The following is an 18,441-nucleotide window of genomic DNA, read 5'->3' on the forward strand; positions in this document are numbered from 1 at the left end:
ATGGTTGTTACTCCACTGAAGTCAATGGAGCTATGTCATTTCCACACTAAAAATCCAGATGCTTTTTAGTTTGGTGCAAAAACGTTATCACTCCTACACCAAACAAACATTTTACAGCTCTGATGCCACTGCTCTAGGCACAGGTACCTATGAAACAGAGCTTTATATATTAAAATAGACAAGAGATTACTGGAAGGCTGGCACCGGCACTAAAGGCTTCATACACCCATGAGTAGTACTGAAGGCCCCTTACCCAACAATGTCTTTGAATGCCTTGCCAAGAGATTTCTCTTCATAGTGGACGCCATACTTGGTGCACAAAGACTTCACCAGTGGGGCAATCTTGCAGTAATTGTGTCGTGGCATCATGGGAAACAGGCTTGAATAAAGAAGTAGAGAGAGACTGAGAAAAACCTAACAGACCCCTGGGAACAGACACTTCTTTCTGCTTCCTCTTAGGGCTATTTACTGCCTCCTTCTCTCCAAGCAAAACAGGCAGACAGAACAGCGTGAGAGAGAGAAATCCAAGCTTTGAAGTACTCCCTTTAAAGAAACGCTCTTGAAAATTGAATGTATTGATTCCCATTCCTGCTGTCATGCCCCAAAACAAAAATGTACTTAGAAAGAATGAAAAATCAGGTTAGAAAACAGGGAGTGCTAGAAAAATAAGGAGTGAGGAAACCTCACTTGATCTACTGAGATTGCTGTCATAGAATATTAGGGTTGGAAGAGATCTCAGGATGTCATCTAGTCCAACCCCCTGCTCAAAGCAGGACCAATCCCCAACTAAATCATCTCAGCCAGGGCTTTGTAAAGCCAGGCCTTAAAAACCTCTAAGTATGGAGATTCCACCACCTCCCTAGGGAACTCATTCCAGTGCTTCACCACCCTCCTAGTAAAATCGTGTTTCCTAATATTCAAACTAGACCTACTCCACTGCAACTTGAGTTGCATTCCCTTTGGAAAACAACTAATTGTCTATTGACAAGCTAAATTGTCTGGAAGTTCATAGACTAGACAAACAGATAAAGAATCTGTGGTCTCATTATCCTCTGCTGCTCTGTTGGGTTCTCTTTCATTCCCTAAGTCAACATCCGGGTCCTTTAGTCTTACTCTATATGATCTCTCCTCTAATTTTTGTATTGTCATGGACAGCATTTTGCATAATTGATCTTATCTGTTGACATCTTTGCTGAACTAGGGTACCTAGAACTGCAAATGGTCCCACACAGTTGCACTAAAGCTACATAAATCAGACGCTGGGAAGAGGCAGAGGGAATTACTTAAGTAAGTAGAAACACTCCAAACCAAATGAACCCAAGGACCTGATTTAATGACCGTTTTAATCAATGAGTCCTGAATCAGACTCTAAATTAAGATTGTGAGGGTGAAAGGGGAATGTGCTGGTGGCAACAGGTGAAAGATATTTGTGTTCAGTGGTGAAACGAGAGGATGACTGCAGTTGTTTCTTCTGATTTCATGCATGATGTTCCTGAGGTCCCTTTTCCTTCCCTGCTTACTGCAGCCCCATAATGCTTGCACCCCTCCTCCAAGCCCTGCCCTGACTGGCCAGGGTGGTGACCTGGTTGTGTCCATAAGATTCCTTACCATCCCCCTGGGCCCATACTCACTGGTGCTCGATTTGGAAGTTCAGGTGCCCGGTGAACCAGTCATTGAAAAAGGACTGCTCAATATTACAGGTAGCTGCCAGCTGCAAAGACAAAATGCCAAAGTGAATTTTAATGAAGCCTGGGCCTAAAACCAATTGGTGCAGGCTCTTGTTCTTGCATGCTGCAGAAGGCAGAGGAGGTACTTCAAACCAAGTAGGCGTGTGCACTACCAAGCTGTTGGATGAAATATTCTCTCATGCAGCTTCTCCTGCACTGGCTGTATTCCCTATACTCCTCTAGACCAATCCCATCTGGCTGCTGGTGATCTCCTGTATATTCCCCTGATGCACCCTGGGGCTTGAGACCAGGAAGACCACCTTGGTAACTGGCAAAGAGGCTAATGGTGCCAGGCCTGTTAAACTACTAGGGTGTTCATAGTCTCAGGTGTGCAGCACATCACATTGCAGGTTGTCCTGTGATCCTTCATGATAACAGGGCTGATGTCAGGGTGTTTTCACTCGTTTATATCCCTCTCTGTTCTTCATAATAGTACCTCTCTATCTCCAATAGCAAGTTGCTCCTGAGACGTCCATCCCTTCTGAGCCAGAGGAAGATTGACAGAGAGGGCTGGGGGCACTAAAAGAAGAGTGACCAACTCCCCCACTCCTTAGGGAATAACCACATCCTCTTGCATGGCTCCACTAGCCTAGAAAGGAGAGAAGGCTCGAAGGCATCAGACCCAAGTCTCTGTCACCAGAGAGGCTTGATCAGGGATTCTCTCAAGTTTCAGAAACTGAACTGCACATGTGAGGCAGCATAGGGACTGCCATACCGCCTCACGTTCATCTAATTGGTATCCTGCCTTCAACACAGCCTATACCCAGTGTGTCAGATCCAGGCAAAACAAGAGGCCATTGTACATCCAGCCAGCCATGTAATACTATGACTTTGTGTGAGGTGGGGGATGGAAGGGGGGGAACAGGAAGATTACCTTCCCAGTTGCACACAGGTCATCAGCTGAACCCTGAAGCATAAGGTTTCAACAGGCTGGGAACATTGCTTAGCTGGCATAGCTACCATAGGGATTCGGGAGCATACAATTACATAGTCTTTCTTAAAATTCTCTTACATTCTTTTCCTTGCTAAACTGGTGCAGTGAATTCTGCATGGTGACTGCATGAGCAACAGGTGTTTCCAAAGAACTCAGCTTAAAACCACATCAGTGTCAGATTTGCTCTTTCTCCAAATCCAACAAAACAGGTAAGCATGTGCTTCACTTCATACACATGAGTAGCGGACTACAGTGGGACTATTTACATGCTTAAAGTTAAGCAAATATTTAAGCATTTACTGGATCTGGACCCGAGAGAGATGGTGACTTCCAGACTTTCAAAGCTATCCCTTGAGGGCCTCAGTAGATAGTAGATACTGTAACTTGATGTAGGAGAATCCATCTCCTACTCAACTCAGCTACACCCACTTTCTACTGATGTTATTGGAACTATTTCTGATTTATACCAGTATAATGGAGAGGAGACGCAGGCCAAGTGAGAGCTGAATTAGTCTTAGAACACTGCAGGTAAGAGGCATGGTATCTCCTCCTCTGGTTGTATATGTTTGGTGAGTCTGTGGAAGGCATTTTGAGCCATTGCAGCTGCTACAGCTGGTTTTCACATGATGTGTTCAGAATTTGTTATTCCTGAACAGTAAAAGTTAGACATTGGGCCAGGTCCTCAGCTGGTCTTGTATATCTCCACTGAAGTCAAAGAAGTGAAACTGATTTACACCTGAGGATCTGGCCCATTGACTTCCATGGAGTTCCTTCTGATTTACACACCTGGGTGCCAACACTCTTATGAAGGAGGGTTGTTGTGAAGCCCCTTGAACCTTGCACTTCTCCAGACCTGAATGAGGAACGCTTTAATTAGCCCCTCAAAATGTATCAATTTAGGGGCCAGATTCAGCACACAGATTTGGATTTCCACCTCCTCATAGTCAGCCTTACTCCCTATAGCAGAGAAAGAGAGAGAGTGTGTGTGTGTCTATGAGGGAAGGGTCCTAGACAGATACTCCAGGCTATTATGTTGTAAAATTGCTAAACTGGGCTCAAACTAAACATTAAGGCCAGGTAGTGAATGATAATCCAGCTGTTCTCTGAAGAGCAAGTGAATTTCTAACCTATTATGGGACATTAACATCCCAGCCATTACCTGAGCGCTGAGCCAGTCTCTGTGCTTCTCACAGTCAATTTCCATTGGAATATGGTTCATCTGTGTGACCCACACAAACCAGTGACTCTCCAGAAACCTTCAAAAGGAAGCATAACCATTCACAGCGCAGATCAGGATATAATCTGTGCAGCTTGCCATCCTTATATAGGGTAGTGCCGGTAAGGCCAACAGTGATAGCAAAGGGAGTGGGGAGAGGGGTGTACAGGCAGCAGCCATGTTGTACACAGAGGGGGCATAGGATACTAGGGGAGTATTTCCCAAGATGAGGGAGCAGAAAGCTTTCTGAATCTGGACAATGGAAGGAATCAGCTCTGCAGTAGGTTTTCCTTTCTCCTTTGGGGGTCCATTTTAGGTCTAGGTGTTAACATGATTATTAGAATACCTTACTGTATTAACCTTAGTGGCTATCTCCCTTGATCTCTCATTCTCACTGAGGGATTGCTCTTCCATACTACTTTGCCTTTACAAGCTTTGATTCACCCCATACTTTGTGGAGTACTTGTAGCACCTTAGAGACTAACAAATTTATTTGGACATAAGCTTTCATGGGCTAAAACCCACTTCATCAGATGCATGCAGTGGAAAATATAGTAGGAAGATATATGAAAGAGAGAACATGAAAAAATGGGTGTTGTCATACCAACTCTAAGGAGACTAATCAATTAAGGTGGGCTATTAGCAGCAGGAGAAAACAAACTTTTGTAGTGATAATCAGGATGGCTCATTTCAAACAGTTGACAAGAAGGTGCGAGTAACAGTAGGGGAAAAATTAGTAAGGGGCAACAGTTTTTACTTTGTGTAATGACCCATCCACTCCCAGTCTTTATTCAAGCCTAATTTAATGGTGTCCAATTTGCAAATTAATTCTGCATTAATTGATTAGTCTCATTAGAGCTAGTATGGCAACACCCATTTTTTCATGTTCTCTGTGTATATATATCTTCCTACTGTATTTTCCACTGCATGCATCCGATGAAGTGGGTTTTAGCCCACGAAAGCTTATGCCTAAATAAATTTGTTAGTCTCTAAGGTGCTACAAGTACTCCTCATTCTTTTTGCTGATACAGACTAACACGGCTGCCACTCTGAAACCCTTAGTTTGTGATCCACTGGGATGGGCCACCAGTATGGATAAAATAAGAACTGACCAAGAAACACTCACTCAGAATGAACCTTTCTGATCTGTTCAATTTCCTGGTGGACTCGTGTTCTCCTCACAACACCCTCCTCCCCAATCATTGTTAGGTTTCTGGCTGTCAGTCTTAGCAAAGAGATCAAGAATGGAATAGACCAGCGGTCACCAACCATAGAATCATAGAAGATTAGGGTTGGAAGAGACTTCAGGAGATCATCTAGTCTAACCCCCTGCTCGAAGCAGGACCAACACCAACTAAATCATCCCAGCCAGGGCTTTGTCAAGCTGGGCCTTAAAAACCTCTAAGGACAGAGATTCCACCACCTCCCTAGGTAACTCATTCCAGGGCTTCAGCACCCTCCTAGTGAAATAGTGTTTCCTAATATCCAACCTAGACCTCCCCCACTGCAACTTGTGACTATTGCTCCTTGTTCTGTTATCTGCCACCACTGAGAACAGCCGAGTTCCATCCTCCTTGGAACCCCCCTTCAGGGAGTTGAAGGCTGCTATAAAATCCCCCCTCACTCTTCTCTTCCGCAGACTAAACAAGCCCAGTTCCCTCAGCCTCTCCTCATAAGTCATGTGCCCCAACCCCCTGATCATTTTCGTTGCCCTCCACTGGACTCTCTCCAATTTGTCCACATCCTTTCTGTAGTGGGGGGCCCAAAACTGGACATAATACTGCAGATGTGGCCTCACCAGTGCCGAATAGAGGGGAATAATCACTTCCCTCGATCTGTTGGCAATGCTCCTACTAATGCTGCCCAATATGCCGTTAGTCTTCTTGGCAACAAGGGCACACTGCTGACTTATATCCAGCTTCTCATCCACTGAAATCCCCAGGTTCTCTTCTGCAGAACTGCCGCTTAGCCAGTCAGTCCCCAGCCTGTAGCAGTGCATGGGATTCTTCCATCCCAAGTTGCAATCGACTGGTTGATCCTGGAGCCTCTGCCAATCGATTGTGATCTCCAGTTGCTAAAAGTCCGGCGGCACAGCGGGGCTAAGGCAGGCTCTCTGCCTGCCCTGGCCCTGCACCACTCCCAGAAGTGGCCAGCACACTCCTGGCCAGTGGCCCCTGGAGGTGGGGGTGAGCAGGAGTTTCCACACACTGCTCCTCCGTGCAAGCACTGCTCCTGGAGCTCCCATTGGCCGGGAACAGGGAACTGATGCCACTGGGAGCTGCGGGGGTGGTGCTTGCAGGAAGGGGCAATGTGTGGAGCCATGTGCCCCCCCTGGGGCTACCGGGGCATGCTGGCTGCTTCCGGGAGCAGTATGGGGCTGGGGCAGGCAGGGAGCCTGCCTTAGCCTGGCTGCACTGCTGCCCAGAGCCATCCGAGGTAAGTGCTGCCTGGTGGGAGCCCTCCCCTCGACTCCCTCCCAGACCCAGCACCCCATACCCCCTCCTGCACCCCCAAACCTTCTCCTTCACCCCAACCCCCTGCCCCAGCCCTGAACCCCATCCCAGAGCCAGCACTCCGTACCCTCTCCTGCACCCCAACCCCCTGCCCCAGCCCGGTGAAAGTGAGTGAGGGTAGGGGAGAGCTAGCAATAGAGAGAGGGGGGATGGAGTGAGCAGGGTGGGGCTTCAGAGAAGGGGCAGGGTAGATCCTGGGTTGCACTTAAATTCAAAAAGTGATCTTGTGTGTAAAAAGGCTGCAGACCACTGGAACAGACCATGGAAACAGAACTCTCTTTTTATGCCTATTCTCTAGGCCAGGGTTGAGAGGGACTTTGGCAGGGCTGTCCTTGTTCTGAACTTTGAACTTCTTTGATGAAACAGAGGACTTCAGTCTCCAGATTCGTCTAGCCTAGCCAGCATCTTTCACCAACAATAATTTCACACAAAAATTAAAGAAGAGAGTGGTGCACATGAAGAAGGATCTGAGAATTTTTCTAAGGTCCTGATGTTGGCCTAGAGGAGTTTTTATACACCATATTTGTTTCAAATGGTGTTTTAATCCAGCAACTGAAAGGTAATATGGGCCAAATAGCTTAATCAGAACAATCTGAACTTGCTGTCTTCCTGCTGACTAGAAGTGCCTGGACTCACATCAGAAGTAAATGCTTTTATCTGAGCTTGCATCTGCAACTTAAGTAGAAGTGGTAACTCAGTATAAGAATTCTGGCTTCTCTGACCAATGAGAGAGCAGCTAGGGAGGGATTTCATAACTGATTAGAATGCTGGTTTGCTCTATAAAACTCCTTGGACTCTTTCTTGATTGTCTTAAATGTAAATAAGGAATTTTAAGGAAACTTGGTGATGCTTCATTAACCACATTACTGGGAGAAAAGCTGGTCTTGTTGCATTTGTGATCCAACTGAAACAAAGTAGTACTGGAAATCTAGCTACAGCATCTGCCACTGTGAGATTTTCAACTGGATTTAACACAAAAGGGGGTGGCTAAACCTTTAAACATATGGATGCTTATCATGACTTAATGAAATCTTTTGAAGTTCATGCTTCTCTAAGAGCCTGATCCAAAGCCCATTGATATCAATGGGAATTTTTCCTAACTAATGATCAAAGCCATTAAAATAACATGGGAGGTGAAATTCTGATCCTACAATTTAAAGATTTTTACACAGTTTTGCAAAAATTCTTTTAAAACGTTATTTTTCTGAGGACCCTAACAATGGAACTAAATTCAGGCCAGCCTTGGGGCATAAGCTAGCAGTCACAGTCACTGCTTCCAGGGTGGAGATGTCAATACAATCCTATAGTCTGGAACATCAGTCCAGTCAGTCAGAGCACTGTCTCTGTACTAGGATGTAAAACGAAGGCTCTGCGAGTGTCTGGGCCAGGGGTCATCCAGCAAAGCATGCTACATGCAGGGGATCCATATGGGGGACAGCATTTGACTTCTCGCTCCCTGAGCGGGCAGGAGCTGGGCATAATGTGGAGGCAGCACATTCAGTCCCTAGAGGAGGGAGCTCCATGCCTCATTCCTGAGGTACTTTCCAGTTGACTTGGGAGGGGCTCTGGAAGGAACCACATCCAAAATTCCTCAGGTGACTTAGACCCAGTGTGGGAGCTCTACATGGGTGGGGATGAGTGAGGAAGGAAGGAGGGAATGGAGATTCCCATCTCCGCCTGCCGTCACCACCACAAGGGATTTCCTGATGATGAGAGAGACTAAATACCAAAATCAAATCTTCTGGCAGAGATTGAGGCAAGAGAAGCTAGTCAAGGCAGTGTGATGTAGCACAGATTGGAGTAGATGAGGGGAGAGAATCTTAATTAATGAGGAGAATGGCATGGCATAGATGAGTTAGCTTGACATCGCTCATCACGTGGGATGGGTGGGGCACATGTCTGAAGGGAGAGGAGAACAGTGTCTCCTACCTGACAAAGGTGAGGAGAAACAGGGATCCCAGAACTCCATAGAAAGGGATGTACATGATGAAATAGCGCATGTAATAACTGAAGGCCCAGGCCAGGTCCTAGGGAAAGAAAGAAGAGATAATTCTTTACAGGCAACATACCCTCCCCTCACTCCCACCAACACCCCTCCTTAAGCCAGCTCTCTTTACAGAGTGGACAGAAGCCTCTTCTCTCACTCCCCAGATAAGGTTCTCTCCACCATCCACGTGGGAAATGGTTTGACACACAGAGCAGAGACAACTTTGCACTCACCGCCCAGAACCTGCGTCTGATCATGGTCATGATGATTTGCATTTGGAAGTACACGGGGATGAGGAAAGGTGGGAAAACTGAAAGGGAAACAAAAGACAGCAGATGAAGGAGACAGGTGTGTAACATGTGGTGAACAGACATGCTGGGGGCCTGAAAGTAAGAGTTGAGGCAAGAGCTTGTGAAGGGGAAACCAGATCTCTGCTACTGTCTCTCAGCAAAGAGAGGAGGTATTTCCTCCATGTCCTTCTCACCTTGTGGTATGGAAGATTCTAGACCAACAATGAGCAAGCCCAGGACTTCTGCTGACATGTTCATCTACTGGGGGCTGCCTCCTAGACTTGGTCACTTGTCTCACTTTATTTAGCCTCTTTGGTGGTGGTAAGGATCCATGGATCTCAATGATGATGTCATGGAGGAACTGAGGTGCCTGTGTCTATTGCAATTAAACTGTGAAAGGGATAGCGGGCCCTAGATAGGGAGGGATTAGTTAGGAAGTGAAGAATAGCTCTGCTGAGGCAAAAGGGAGCTGCAAGGTAAAGATGCATCCCCTCTATCTCACCATATAAGGAAGTGAAGGGGGCCGGGGCATGCTCACCTAGGAAGAAGTACTCATGCTGGTGGTGGTAAGGTAGGTATTTCAGCTTCTTCTTGCCATACTGGAGGGGGAGACAAATGACAGAGAACTGTCTTAGCTCATTACACCCATGGATATGAGAAAACTCTCCACGGGCGGAGACTCTCAATGACACCTCTTTATATTTGGTTAACTCTCTTTAGTCAGAGCTGAGGATTTATGGCCTAATCCTACCCTACTGAAGGCAATGAGGGTTTTGCCATTGCTTTACATGGAGCAGGAGCAAGCCCTTAGAAAGCTGTCTTAGCATACAGTACTTCCTTCTCCAAGGCTATGTCTAGAGTAGGAAAATAGGTCATGTTTTGAGACGTGTTAACTGATTGTTGTCAGGGTTGATCTTGCCCTGCTAAAACATGTTTAATCATGACTTTCCTATCTACGCTAGCTGCAAGCTCCCATTTAAAAGCATCTATCTCGAGTACTTATTTGGCCCTATTACCAAAGTACCTGAGCACCTCTCAGTCTTTCATGTACCATGAGGTAGGGAAACGCTGTTATCCTGCTGTTACAGAGGGGGAACTGAGGGTGAGAGACTGAGGCCCAGAGTTTTAAAGGTGTTGCTCCACTCAGGGCTTGTCTACACGATAGCCAGGATCGATGCTATGGTGATCAATCCACCGGGGTCAATTTAGCGGGTCTAGTGAAGACCTGCTAAATCGACTGCTGAGAGCTTGGATGTTGACACCAGTACTCCACCAGATTGAGAAGAGGAAGGGGAGTCGACGAGAGAGTGTCTCCCGTTGACACAGCCTAGTGTGGACCCCACGGTAAGTAGATCTAAGCTACGTTGATTTGAATTACGCTATTCACATAACTCAAATTGCGTAGCTTAGATCGACTTTTCCCTTTAGGCCTCAGTGTTTCAATGCCTAACTGAGTTAGGAGCCTAAATTTTGTTTTCAAAAGTGACATAGGCACTTAGAAGCCTGAGTCTCATTGAAAAGCAAGTTGTCTAAAAATGGATGGGTTCTGGCTTCAGGTTTTCATGAAAGAAATGGGCAATTGAGGCCACATTGAAAAGGTACTGTGACATTTTTAGTCAAAAGCCACGTTTCAACAAATTAAATATTTTGAGGAAAAAATATCAACCAGCTCGAATAAACATGCATGAGTGTCATAACCATCCTTCAGGCAAGAGGAGGGCAGGTCTAATGGGTAAGGCACTGGAGTGGGACTCAGATCTGAGGCTAATTCTCAGCTCTACACAGCTTTCCTGGATGACTTGATCCAGTCATTTAATTTCCTCATCTGCTTCAGTTCCTCATCTGAAAAACAGGGATGATAATTCTTCCTTCCTCCTCCTCCTCCCCTTTGCCTGGGGGGAAGGAGAGCTCAGTGGTTTGAGCATTGGCCTGCTAAACCCAGGGGTGTGAGTTCAATGCTTGAGGGGGCCACTTAGGAATCTGGGGCAAAAATTGGTCCTGCTAGTGAAGGCAGGGGACTGGACTTGATGACCTTTCAAGGTCCCTTCCAGTTCTAGGCAATTGGTATATTTCCTATTATTATCTATTTGGGTTGTATACACCTCAGGGTAGGGACAGGGCCTAGCACAGGGGTTCTCAAACTGGGGGTTGGGATCCCTCAGGGGGTTGCAAGGTTATTGCATGAGGGGTCACAAGCTGTCAACCTCCACCCCAAACCACGCTTTGCCTCCAGCATTTATAATGGTGTTAAATATATTAAAAAGTGTTTTTAATTTATAAGGGAGGGTCACACTCTGAGACTTGCTATGTGAAAGGGGTCACTAGTAAAAAAGTTTGAGAGCCACTGGCCTAGCACAATGGGGGGGCTGATTTCAGTCTCTGCCTCTAAGCCCTAGTATTATATCAATGAGAGGCCAGGGTGCAGTAATTGCAACTAAATTACTTTATCGTACATCTACACAGCAAAAAAATCCAGCAGCAGAGAGTCCCAGAGCTCAGTTAACTGACTTGGACTTGAGCAGCTTGTGCTTTGGAGCTAAATATAGCAGTGTAAATCTTCGGACTTCGGCTGAAGCCAAGACCCAGGTGTGATGGTGCACCCCCTAAGGCTTTATCGAAATATGCTTATGAATGTATATATGACATAACTGGAATATGTTTTATGCTACATATGCCATGTAACAAATCTCTGCAAAGGTTATGATCTACTGAATCTATTCCTCCTATTTGTATGAATGTATCATTTTTCTATTAGAAGTTATGAATGTTGGCTGTATACTTGCTGGATTTTTAAGTAGCCTTAGTAAAGATTTTGGTCAGCTTCTTGAGAAAGGAATGTGCAAATTAAGTGCCCAATCAAGAAACATTTAACGAACAATGGATCTTGGAATGCTCCAATCCCCATAAGAAGTCTACTTGAGGACATTCAAGGTAGCATGTGAACCATGGCTGCTACCTGTAAGTTCTGAGTCATGCATGGACATGTGACTTGCCCATGTGACTCCAAAACTCCATCTTGTAGCTGGAATTCTACACAGAGTGAGGAGGGGGTCTCCACCCACAAGAGAAAGTCTATTTAAACCCCCTGAGAGACCCCACCATTTGGACTTCAGCTTGCTCAAGGGATAGCCTCTCCACCCACAAGGATACCTGAAAGAAACTGGAAGAAAGGACAGTAACTACAGGGGGTGTGAGTGATTGCTGGACCCAGACTAGAAGGAGACTAGTTTGTAAAAGGAAGGTTACTGGAACAGCTCTGAGGGTGAGGTTTTATCCGTATTCAGATTTCTTACTGTATTAGGCATAGGCTTGCGTGTTTTATTTTGTTTGGTAATTTATTTTGTTCTGTCTGCTATTACTTGGAACCACTTAAATCCTACTTTCTGTATTTAATAAAATCACCTTTTACTTATTAATTAACCCAGAGAATGTATTAATACCTGGGGGGACAAACAACTGTGCATCTCTCTCTATCAGTGTTATAGAGGGCGAACAATCTGAGTTTACCCTGTATAAGTTTTATATAGCGTAAAACGGATTTATTTGGAGTTTGGACCCCATTGGGAGTTGGGCATCTGAGTGTTAAGGAGAGGAACACTTCTTAAGCTGCTTTCAATTAAGCCTACAGCTGTTAGGGGACGTGGTTCAGACGTGGGTCTGTGTTTGTAGCAGGCTAGCGGGTCTGGCTCAGACCAGGCAGGGCCCTGAAGTCCCAAGCTGGCAAGGCAGGGAAAGCAGGGACAGAAGTAGTCTTGGCAAATCAGTTGGTAGCCCCAAGGGGTTTTCTGTGATCCAACCTGTCACATCAGGTCTCAGAGCCTGGGCTCCAGCCTGACTCCAAGGCTCTAGCTGAGCCTGAACATCTACCCTGCTATTCTTAGCTCTACAATGTGAGCAATATATGGCTGAGTAGTTAACACAAGCTCTGAGACTCGCTGCTGCAAGATTATTATTTTTTGTTGTTGCTGTGTCAATGTTCCCTAAGATACAATTCAATCGATTAAAACTGCACCTCTGCAATGTTAAGTTTGAGATTTAAGTATACCGACAGTCAGAAATTCATAATTAGTCTCCCCACAGCATCTGTAACTCAGCCAAACTGTGCAGAATTAACAGCTTTTAATACTGTATGCAGTACTGGCTGATAAGGCTTTTATTACAGTTTTATAATGTATCACGCTACAGGTCTACAGCAATCAGAGGATAAAGTTTCTTAGCAACATCAGTAGTTATGGCAGTCAAGATCAATTACAATAATAGCCATAAAAAGAGTGGGCATGCACAAGTGAGTGAGGAATCAGATCAGTGGCTGTTTGGTAGTCCCCAGTATGTGAACTAAATCTAGGGTTTTCATCTAGTTTCCAGAGGACAGGTGTCCCCGTCACAAAATACTGTCACCAATTGTTAGTGATGGTAGGTGGCAGTGGCAGCAGAGAGGCCAAAGATTGACTAGGCTATATAGTCTGAAAAGCCCTCTCCCCTCTGAGTGATCCCTCCCATCTGGGTTAAGACATAAGAATGGCCAAACTGGGTCAGACCCATGGTCCATCTAGCCTATTATCCTGCCTTCCGATAGTGGCCGATGACATACTCTTCAGAGGGAACGAACAGAACAGGGCAATCACTGAGTGATCCATCCCCTGTCATCCACTTCCAGCATCTGGCAGTCAGAGGCTTAGGGATATCCACAGCATGGGATTGTGTTCCTGACCACCTTAGCTAATAGCCATTGATGGACCTATACTCTATGAACTTATCTAATTCTTCTTTGAACCCAGTTATAGTTCTGACCTTCACAATTTCCCCTGGCAGGTTGACTGTGCACTGTGCAAGGAAATACTTCACACAAGGATGGGGCAGTGTTGGGAAGCTTGGACTGCTGCTGACTTTTCTGTGGGTAGGGGAGAGTTTCCTGTGCTATCAATCCAACACTCATTGCCAGTTGTCTGGGGTTCTCAGCTCAGTGTCACCATCTGGGGTTCCCTTGCTTTAAACCTTTGATCTGCATGTTCATTCCTGTTTCCTTCTTTTGTTGTCAACTGATTACTTGGGACCTCTGGCCTCTCCTTCATCTGAGGGGGTGTTCCTTTAGTTCCTGGTGGTCTCCACTCACCACCCCAGACTTGGAAATAGTCCCTGTCACTGGTTGTCTAGGGTGGTCTGGACAGTGTTCCCACACTTGTGTTCTTCTCTTACTTGTTTATCTTACTATTTCTCCCCACTCCCTTGTTCATTTCCATCTTGATTGACCCCTCTTCTATTTTGTCCCCTTCTCTCTGATTAAGGGGCATCTTCCAGGGACCTGTTCCATGTCTTCATCCGAGTTCAAACAGACTAACACTTTTCACCGGTAATACATTCACATGGCCTGTGGGGCACTGGTGATTTCAGGAATTACAGATTTATGAGAAGGGAATTAAGTGCGGTCCAAGTTCTGCAAGGCTGCACTAGGGTAAGGTTTCAATATACAAGAGTGCACGCACATCCAAGCACTGATATAGCGCTCGTACTTCATACACTCATCTTGGAAGACAGAACCAATTCCTTCATTGCTATAAACACCCACATTCTGCTCAGCTATTTGTGCAGTGATGGGCCCATGATCCTCAAAACCTAACTATCAGGGGCCAGCTCTTCAAATGGTGTAAATTGGCAAACTCCATTGACATCAATGGAGTGGCACTGATTTACACCAATTGAAGATCTGACTCCTGATATCTAGCTACCACAGTGTAATGGTTGGTTAGTGGTTTGTTATGGTCCACTCATTTCAGTGACATATGGTTAGACCTTTCTGTAGAATACTCTCAGTACCTGTGCAGGTAACTCATCTTTTAGGCAGCCTCTCTATCATGTATCTGGAATTAGCTTCTTTGTGCCCTAAAAGTGGGTTGCGGTGGCATGAGTGTGCACCAGTATTTTCTTTTATGTCTTCCTATATTCCATTTGTTACAAATGCCGTTGCCGTGGTGTTTCAGATCCATGTGTTGGCTTTCTAAGCTTTTTTTGCTGCATGTCCTTATGCTGATACATCATATACCACTATTGATCTTTATGATACCCTTCCCTTAGGTTTTTGTAAAATACAGACAGTAAATATTGTGGCCCCAGAGAATTGGATTTAATTGCATTACCTTGATACAGTTACTGTGTGCAGTGTGACTGACTCATAGTTGCCTTGGGAACCATGGCTCTGAACCTGAGCTGTTATAAATCAGTATAGCCCCATTGACTTCATGGATTTACATAGTCCAGTATCTGGCCCAAGGACACCACCCAGGCTTGAATTGCCCCAGGAAGGAATTACATCTCAGGGAGCTGCAATTCCCTCCGTGTTCGCCGCTTGCTTCAGGGGTATAATATACCAGCAGTAAATTACCATTCACCCTGCTATGCTGGCTCAGCTCTGCTGGGTGGTGATTGGGAAATGCAGCCAAAGCTTCACTTATTCCCTGCCCCACCCCCACTTGCTCCAGTGGGGAAGTAAGTAAGCATGCAGCACCTTTTACCCTTCATGACCAGGGGCGGCTTTAGACATTTCGCCGCCCCAAGCAGGGCGGCACGCCGCGGGAGGCGCTCTGCCGGTCGCTGGCCCCGTGGCTCCAGTGGACCTCCCGCAGGCGTGTCCACCGGAGTGCGGGACCAGCAGACCCTCCGCAGGGACGCCTGCAGGAGGTCCACCGGAGCCGCCTGCCGCCCTCCCGGCGACCGGCAGAGCGCCCCCCGCCGCATGACGTCCCAAGCACGCGCTTGGCGTGCTGGGGTCTGGAGCCGCCCCTGTTCATGACCAGACCCAAAGCCTGGACTGCCCATACAGGGGCACACATGGGGGATTCCTCTCCCCTATGTCCCTATAAGGGCATGAAGTACAACCAAGCCTTTGGTGTTTGACACATCAGCACTACAATTGCATTAATGTAGGTCTCTCTCCCCACACCCATAGAGTTTCCTCATGTTTTTCCCCGAGCAGAAGACACAAGAGGAAACCATTATTCTGATGTTACCATGCAATCTGCTCTAAACAGAATTTGCCAAGGCTCCAATGAAGTGAGGACTCCTGTTTGTACACAAATATCGTAAGGCATTTATTTCAATATTAGATCAACTTTTTAAAGAAATTTGCTTTGACTACTCACAAGAGGTACCTGTCCTCACAGAAGAAATAAACCAATGACAAGTTGGAAATTACAGAAAGAAACCCTGTTTAGGTTAAGTCAGCAAAGGAGTATTCTGCACCATTTTTTCCACACTTGGATATCTCAGAACAATGGGATGAAAATTTCCCTATTTCTGCATTCTCTTCATTCTCATTCCCTAGCTCTCAAGCCACCTAAAAATATGATCACCTTTGGGCTGAAAACAGACATGAGAAATTATATCAGCCACTGAACTTTCTGGCCGTCACATCTTCTCAAATTTTGACCCAAACTCCTATCAGAAAATATAGATGCACGGAACATTTCCTCAAAGATGAAGTCTTAACAGCCGAGGTCTGGTCCTCCAGACCGTGATTAACCTCTGACCTCACAGAAAAAGTTCTCTAAAGCCCACCAGCAGACACCACTTCCTTGTCTTACCTCAACGGGCTGAGAATCTCCCAGGACAAAAATATGCAGCATGTTCACATCTGGGTCCTTCTTGAAGATGTTGGGCTTGGCATGATGTTGGAAGTGACGATGATTCCACCAGTTTGCTGAGGCACCCTGGGAAGAGGGAGGAAATATTTAGTAAATGGGGAGGCATGGTTCTGACTAATCCCCCCCCACTGTGATATTCATTCACTTGTATAATCTAAATCACCCATGACATATAGTTTATGTCAAAACTCTTAGCTACCTTTGAAATTGTTGTAAGAGTGAAGGGGCTAAATCCTCTGCTCTGATAGGCTGATTGGTACCAGCTGAGGATCTGGATCTGTCTGGATTAGTAAATCGTTTTTAAAAAATGCCACTCACTTTGAGAAAAAAGAAGTTAGCCTTGCTTACACGTAACTCCTAATATTTATATGCTGCAAAGTCAGGCAGACAGACATCCCACCAGCAGGGGAAACACAAGATAAACAGAATCCTTTACCCAGAGCTCTGTTGTCATCGGTGTCATCACCCATTTCATTGATTATGTCAAGAATGACGTAAGCAGGCAAAGCCATGTTGGCTTATGCAATGGAAGAAAGAATATGAAAAGAATCCCTCTTTGCCCAATGGAAAAAAGACAAAACTGGCTAGGAAATAAATATTATTTCAGTGTCTAAGAAGGTTTTAATGGAGAGTATTAAAAAAAAGAGGACTGAACAGTGTTCCATAAGGGTCTTATATCCTCATTTTCCTCTGTCACTTGTGAAACACAGTGCCACGCTATCCCACTGCCAAGGATGCTCAGGCAGCAGGCCAGCAAAGCACTTGCCTTGTGACTGGTGATAAGCATTGTGGGCAGCTGGCTGCTTCCAAGAATTCAGAGTGGACAGAGAGCCTCCATCTCACAAAGCTGCCTTTAGTTTAGTCATGTTAATGAGCATTCGGAGGTTACTTGCCCCTGCTTACACATGTTGGAAACCGGTTGTCCCAAGACTGGGCAATCTGAGAGCTCTGGTTGCTATGAATAATGGGGCATTGTTGGGAAGTTGGCAGTGAGGGACTAGCCAACCCCACCGTGGGAGCCCTTGTTTTTAGATTGCTGCAATAAATTGCTTTGTGGTTTTTGGTGTTCCCTGTTCAGGACCTGCAAGTGATCATCTATAAAGTGAAGGAGGAACACAGAGAACTGTGAGATGGGCAAAGGTCCAACAGTGCCCCTCCTCTCCTCCGGAAGGAAAGGAGCTGTATCATGTAGGCTATGCCCATCTAATCCTAAAAGATTATCCCCTGTTCAGTGCTCTAGAGGAAGGGAAATCCTGCCTCTTCACCCCAGATCCCTACTGATCTCTCTCTCTCTGAGATATCATCTCTCTGCTCTGATATTTTGCCTGCCTCCTGCCTTGTTTTTTTCTATACCGCCAAATATGCCCCGAGGAAGAAAATTCATCTAGACCCTAAATCTGGCAATTTGCTTAACCCTGTCCATGCAAACGAGACTCTCCATATTTAATCCCTTTGTGTACACCAGGAAGAATGGGCTGCTTCTGCTAGGACTGCCTATTTCCTCTCCTTGCATTAAAACTGGTTGGTAGCAATTGAGCATTATTTGTGCTGCTTGCAAATTGGGAAATGTCTGGTCAGTACCACCCAAGCTGGGCCTCAAGAGGAGTAGAGGGACACCGTCCACAAGGTGAGAACAGAACTGTGGCCAAGGAGGTTACTTGTTGCTGTGGTTTTCAATAGATGATGCCCCACCTTGGGTCTAGACACAGTGTTGTCTCACTGCTGCTTTTTAATACTTTTTATTGCTAGTGGGGTCATTCCATGCCTGTGGTTAAAATGACCAAGGGCAAACTAAATGTGCATCTAATAATGCCTACCATTCCATCCCTTCCTACAAGATTCCCCACTGTAGATGGATCCTTTTGCCAGCTGTATTGTATAGGACTCTTGTGTTGGACCCTATCCGCGACTGAAGTTCTTAAATGTCCCGAATGGGTAAGAGATGGCAGGATGGTCATTTTAATCAATAAACACGTTACTCAGGCTTTATGTAGGGAAAGTGGGGAGAATGGGGAGTAAAGGAGATTGTATAATGCTTCATTTTAACAATCTTATGGGCCAGATCCCCAGCTGGCATAAATCAGCATAGTTCCATTGGTGTTACTGGAGCTATGATGATTTACACCAGCTGAGGATC

At 45.8% G+C, this 18,441-nt stretch overlaps 1 protein-coding gene across 3 annotated transcripts in view; it reads right to left on the reverse strand.

The window, feature by feature from the left end:
* LOC120403580 (acyl-CoA 6-desaturase-like) overlaps positions 1-18,441 on the reverse strand; it is a 40,358-nt gene that overhangs the window by 3,661 nt on the left and 18,256 nt on the right. For all 3 annotated transcript variants that reach the window (XM_039534834.1, XM_039534836.1, XM_039534835.1), the window contains 7 exons: positions 16,245-16,370; positions 9,206-9,266; positions 8,611-8,687; positions 8,320-8,417; positions 3,821-3,917; positions 1,632-1,711; positions 254-379 (listed from right to left, as the gene is read on the reverse strand). In XM_039534834.1, the coding sequence (XP_039390768.1) occupies positions 254-379; positions 1,632-1,711; positions 3,821-3,917; positions 8,320-8,417; positions 8,611-8,687; positions 9,206-9,266; positions 16,245-16,370 (665 nt within the window). The remainder of the gene's footprint in view (positions 1-253; positions 380-1,631; positions 1,712-3,820; positions 3,918-8,319; positions 8,418-8,610; positions 8,688-9,205; positions 9,267-16,244; positions 16,371-18,441) is intronic.

Source organism: Mauremys reevesii, linkage group 4 (genome assembly GCF_016161935.1).
Source record: "Mauremys reevesii isolate NIE-2019 linkage group 4, ASM1616193v1, whole genome shotgun sequence".
NCBI classification, from domain to species: Eukaryota; Metazoa; Chordata; order Testudines; family Geoemydidae; genus Mauremys; species Mauremys reevesii.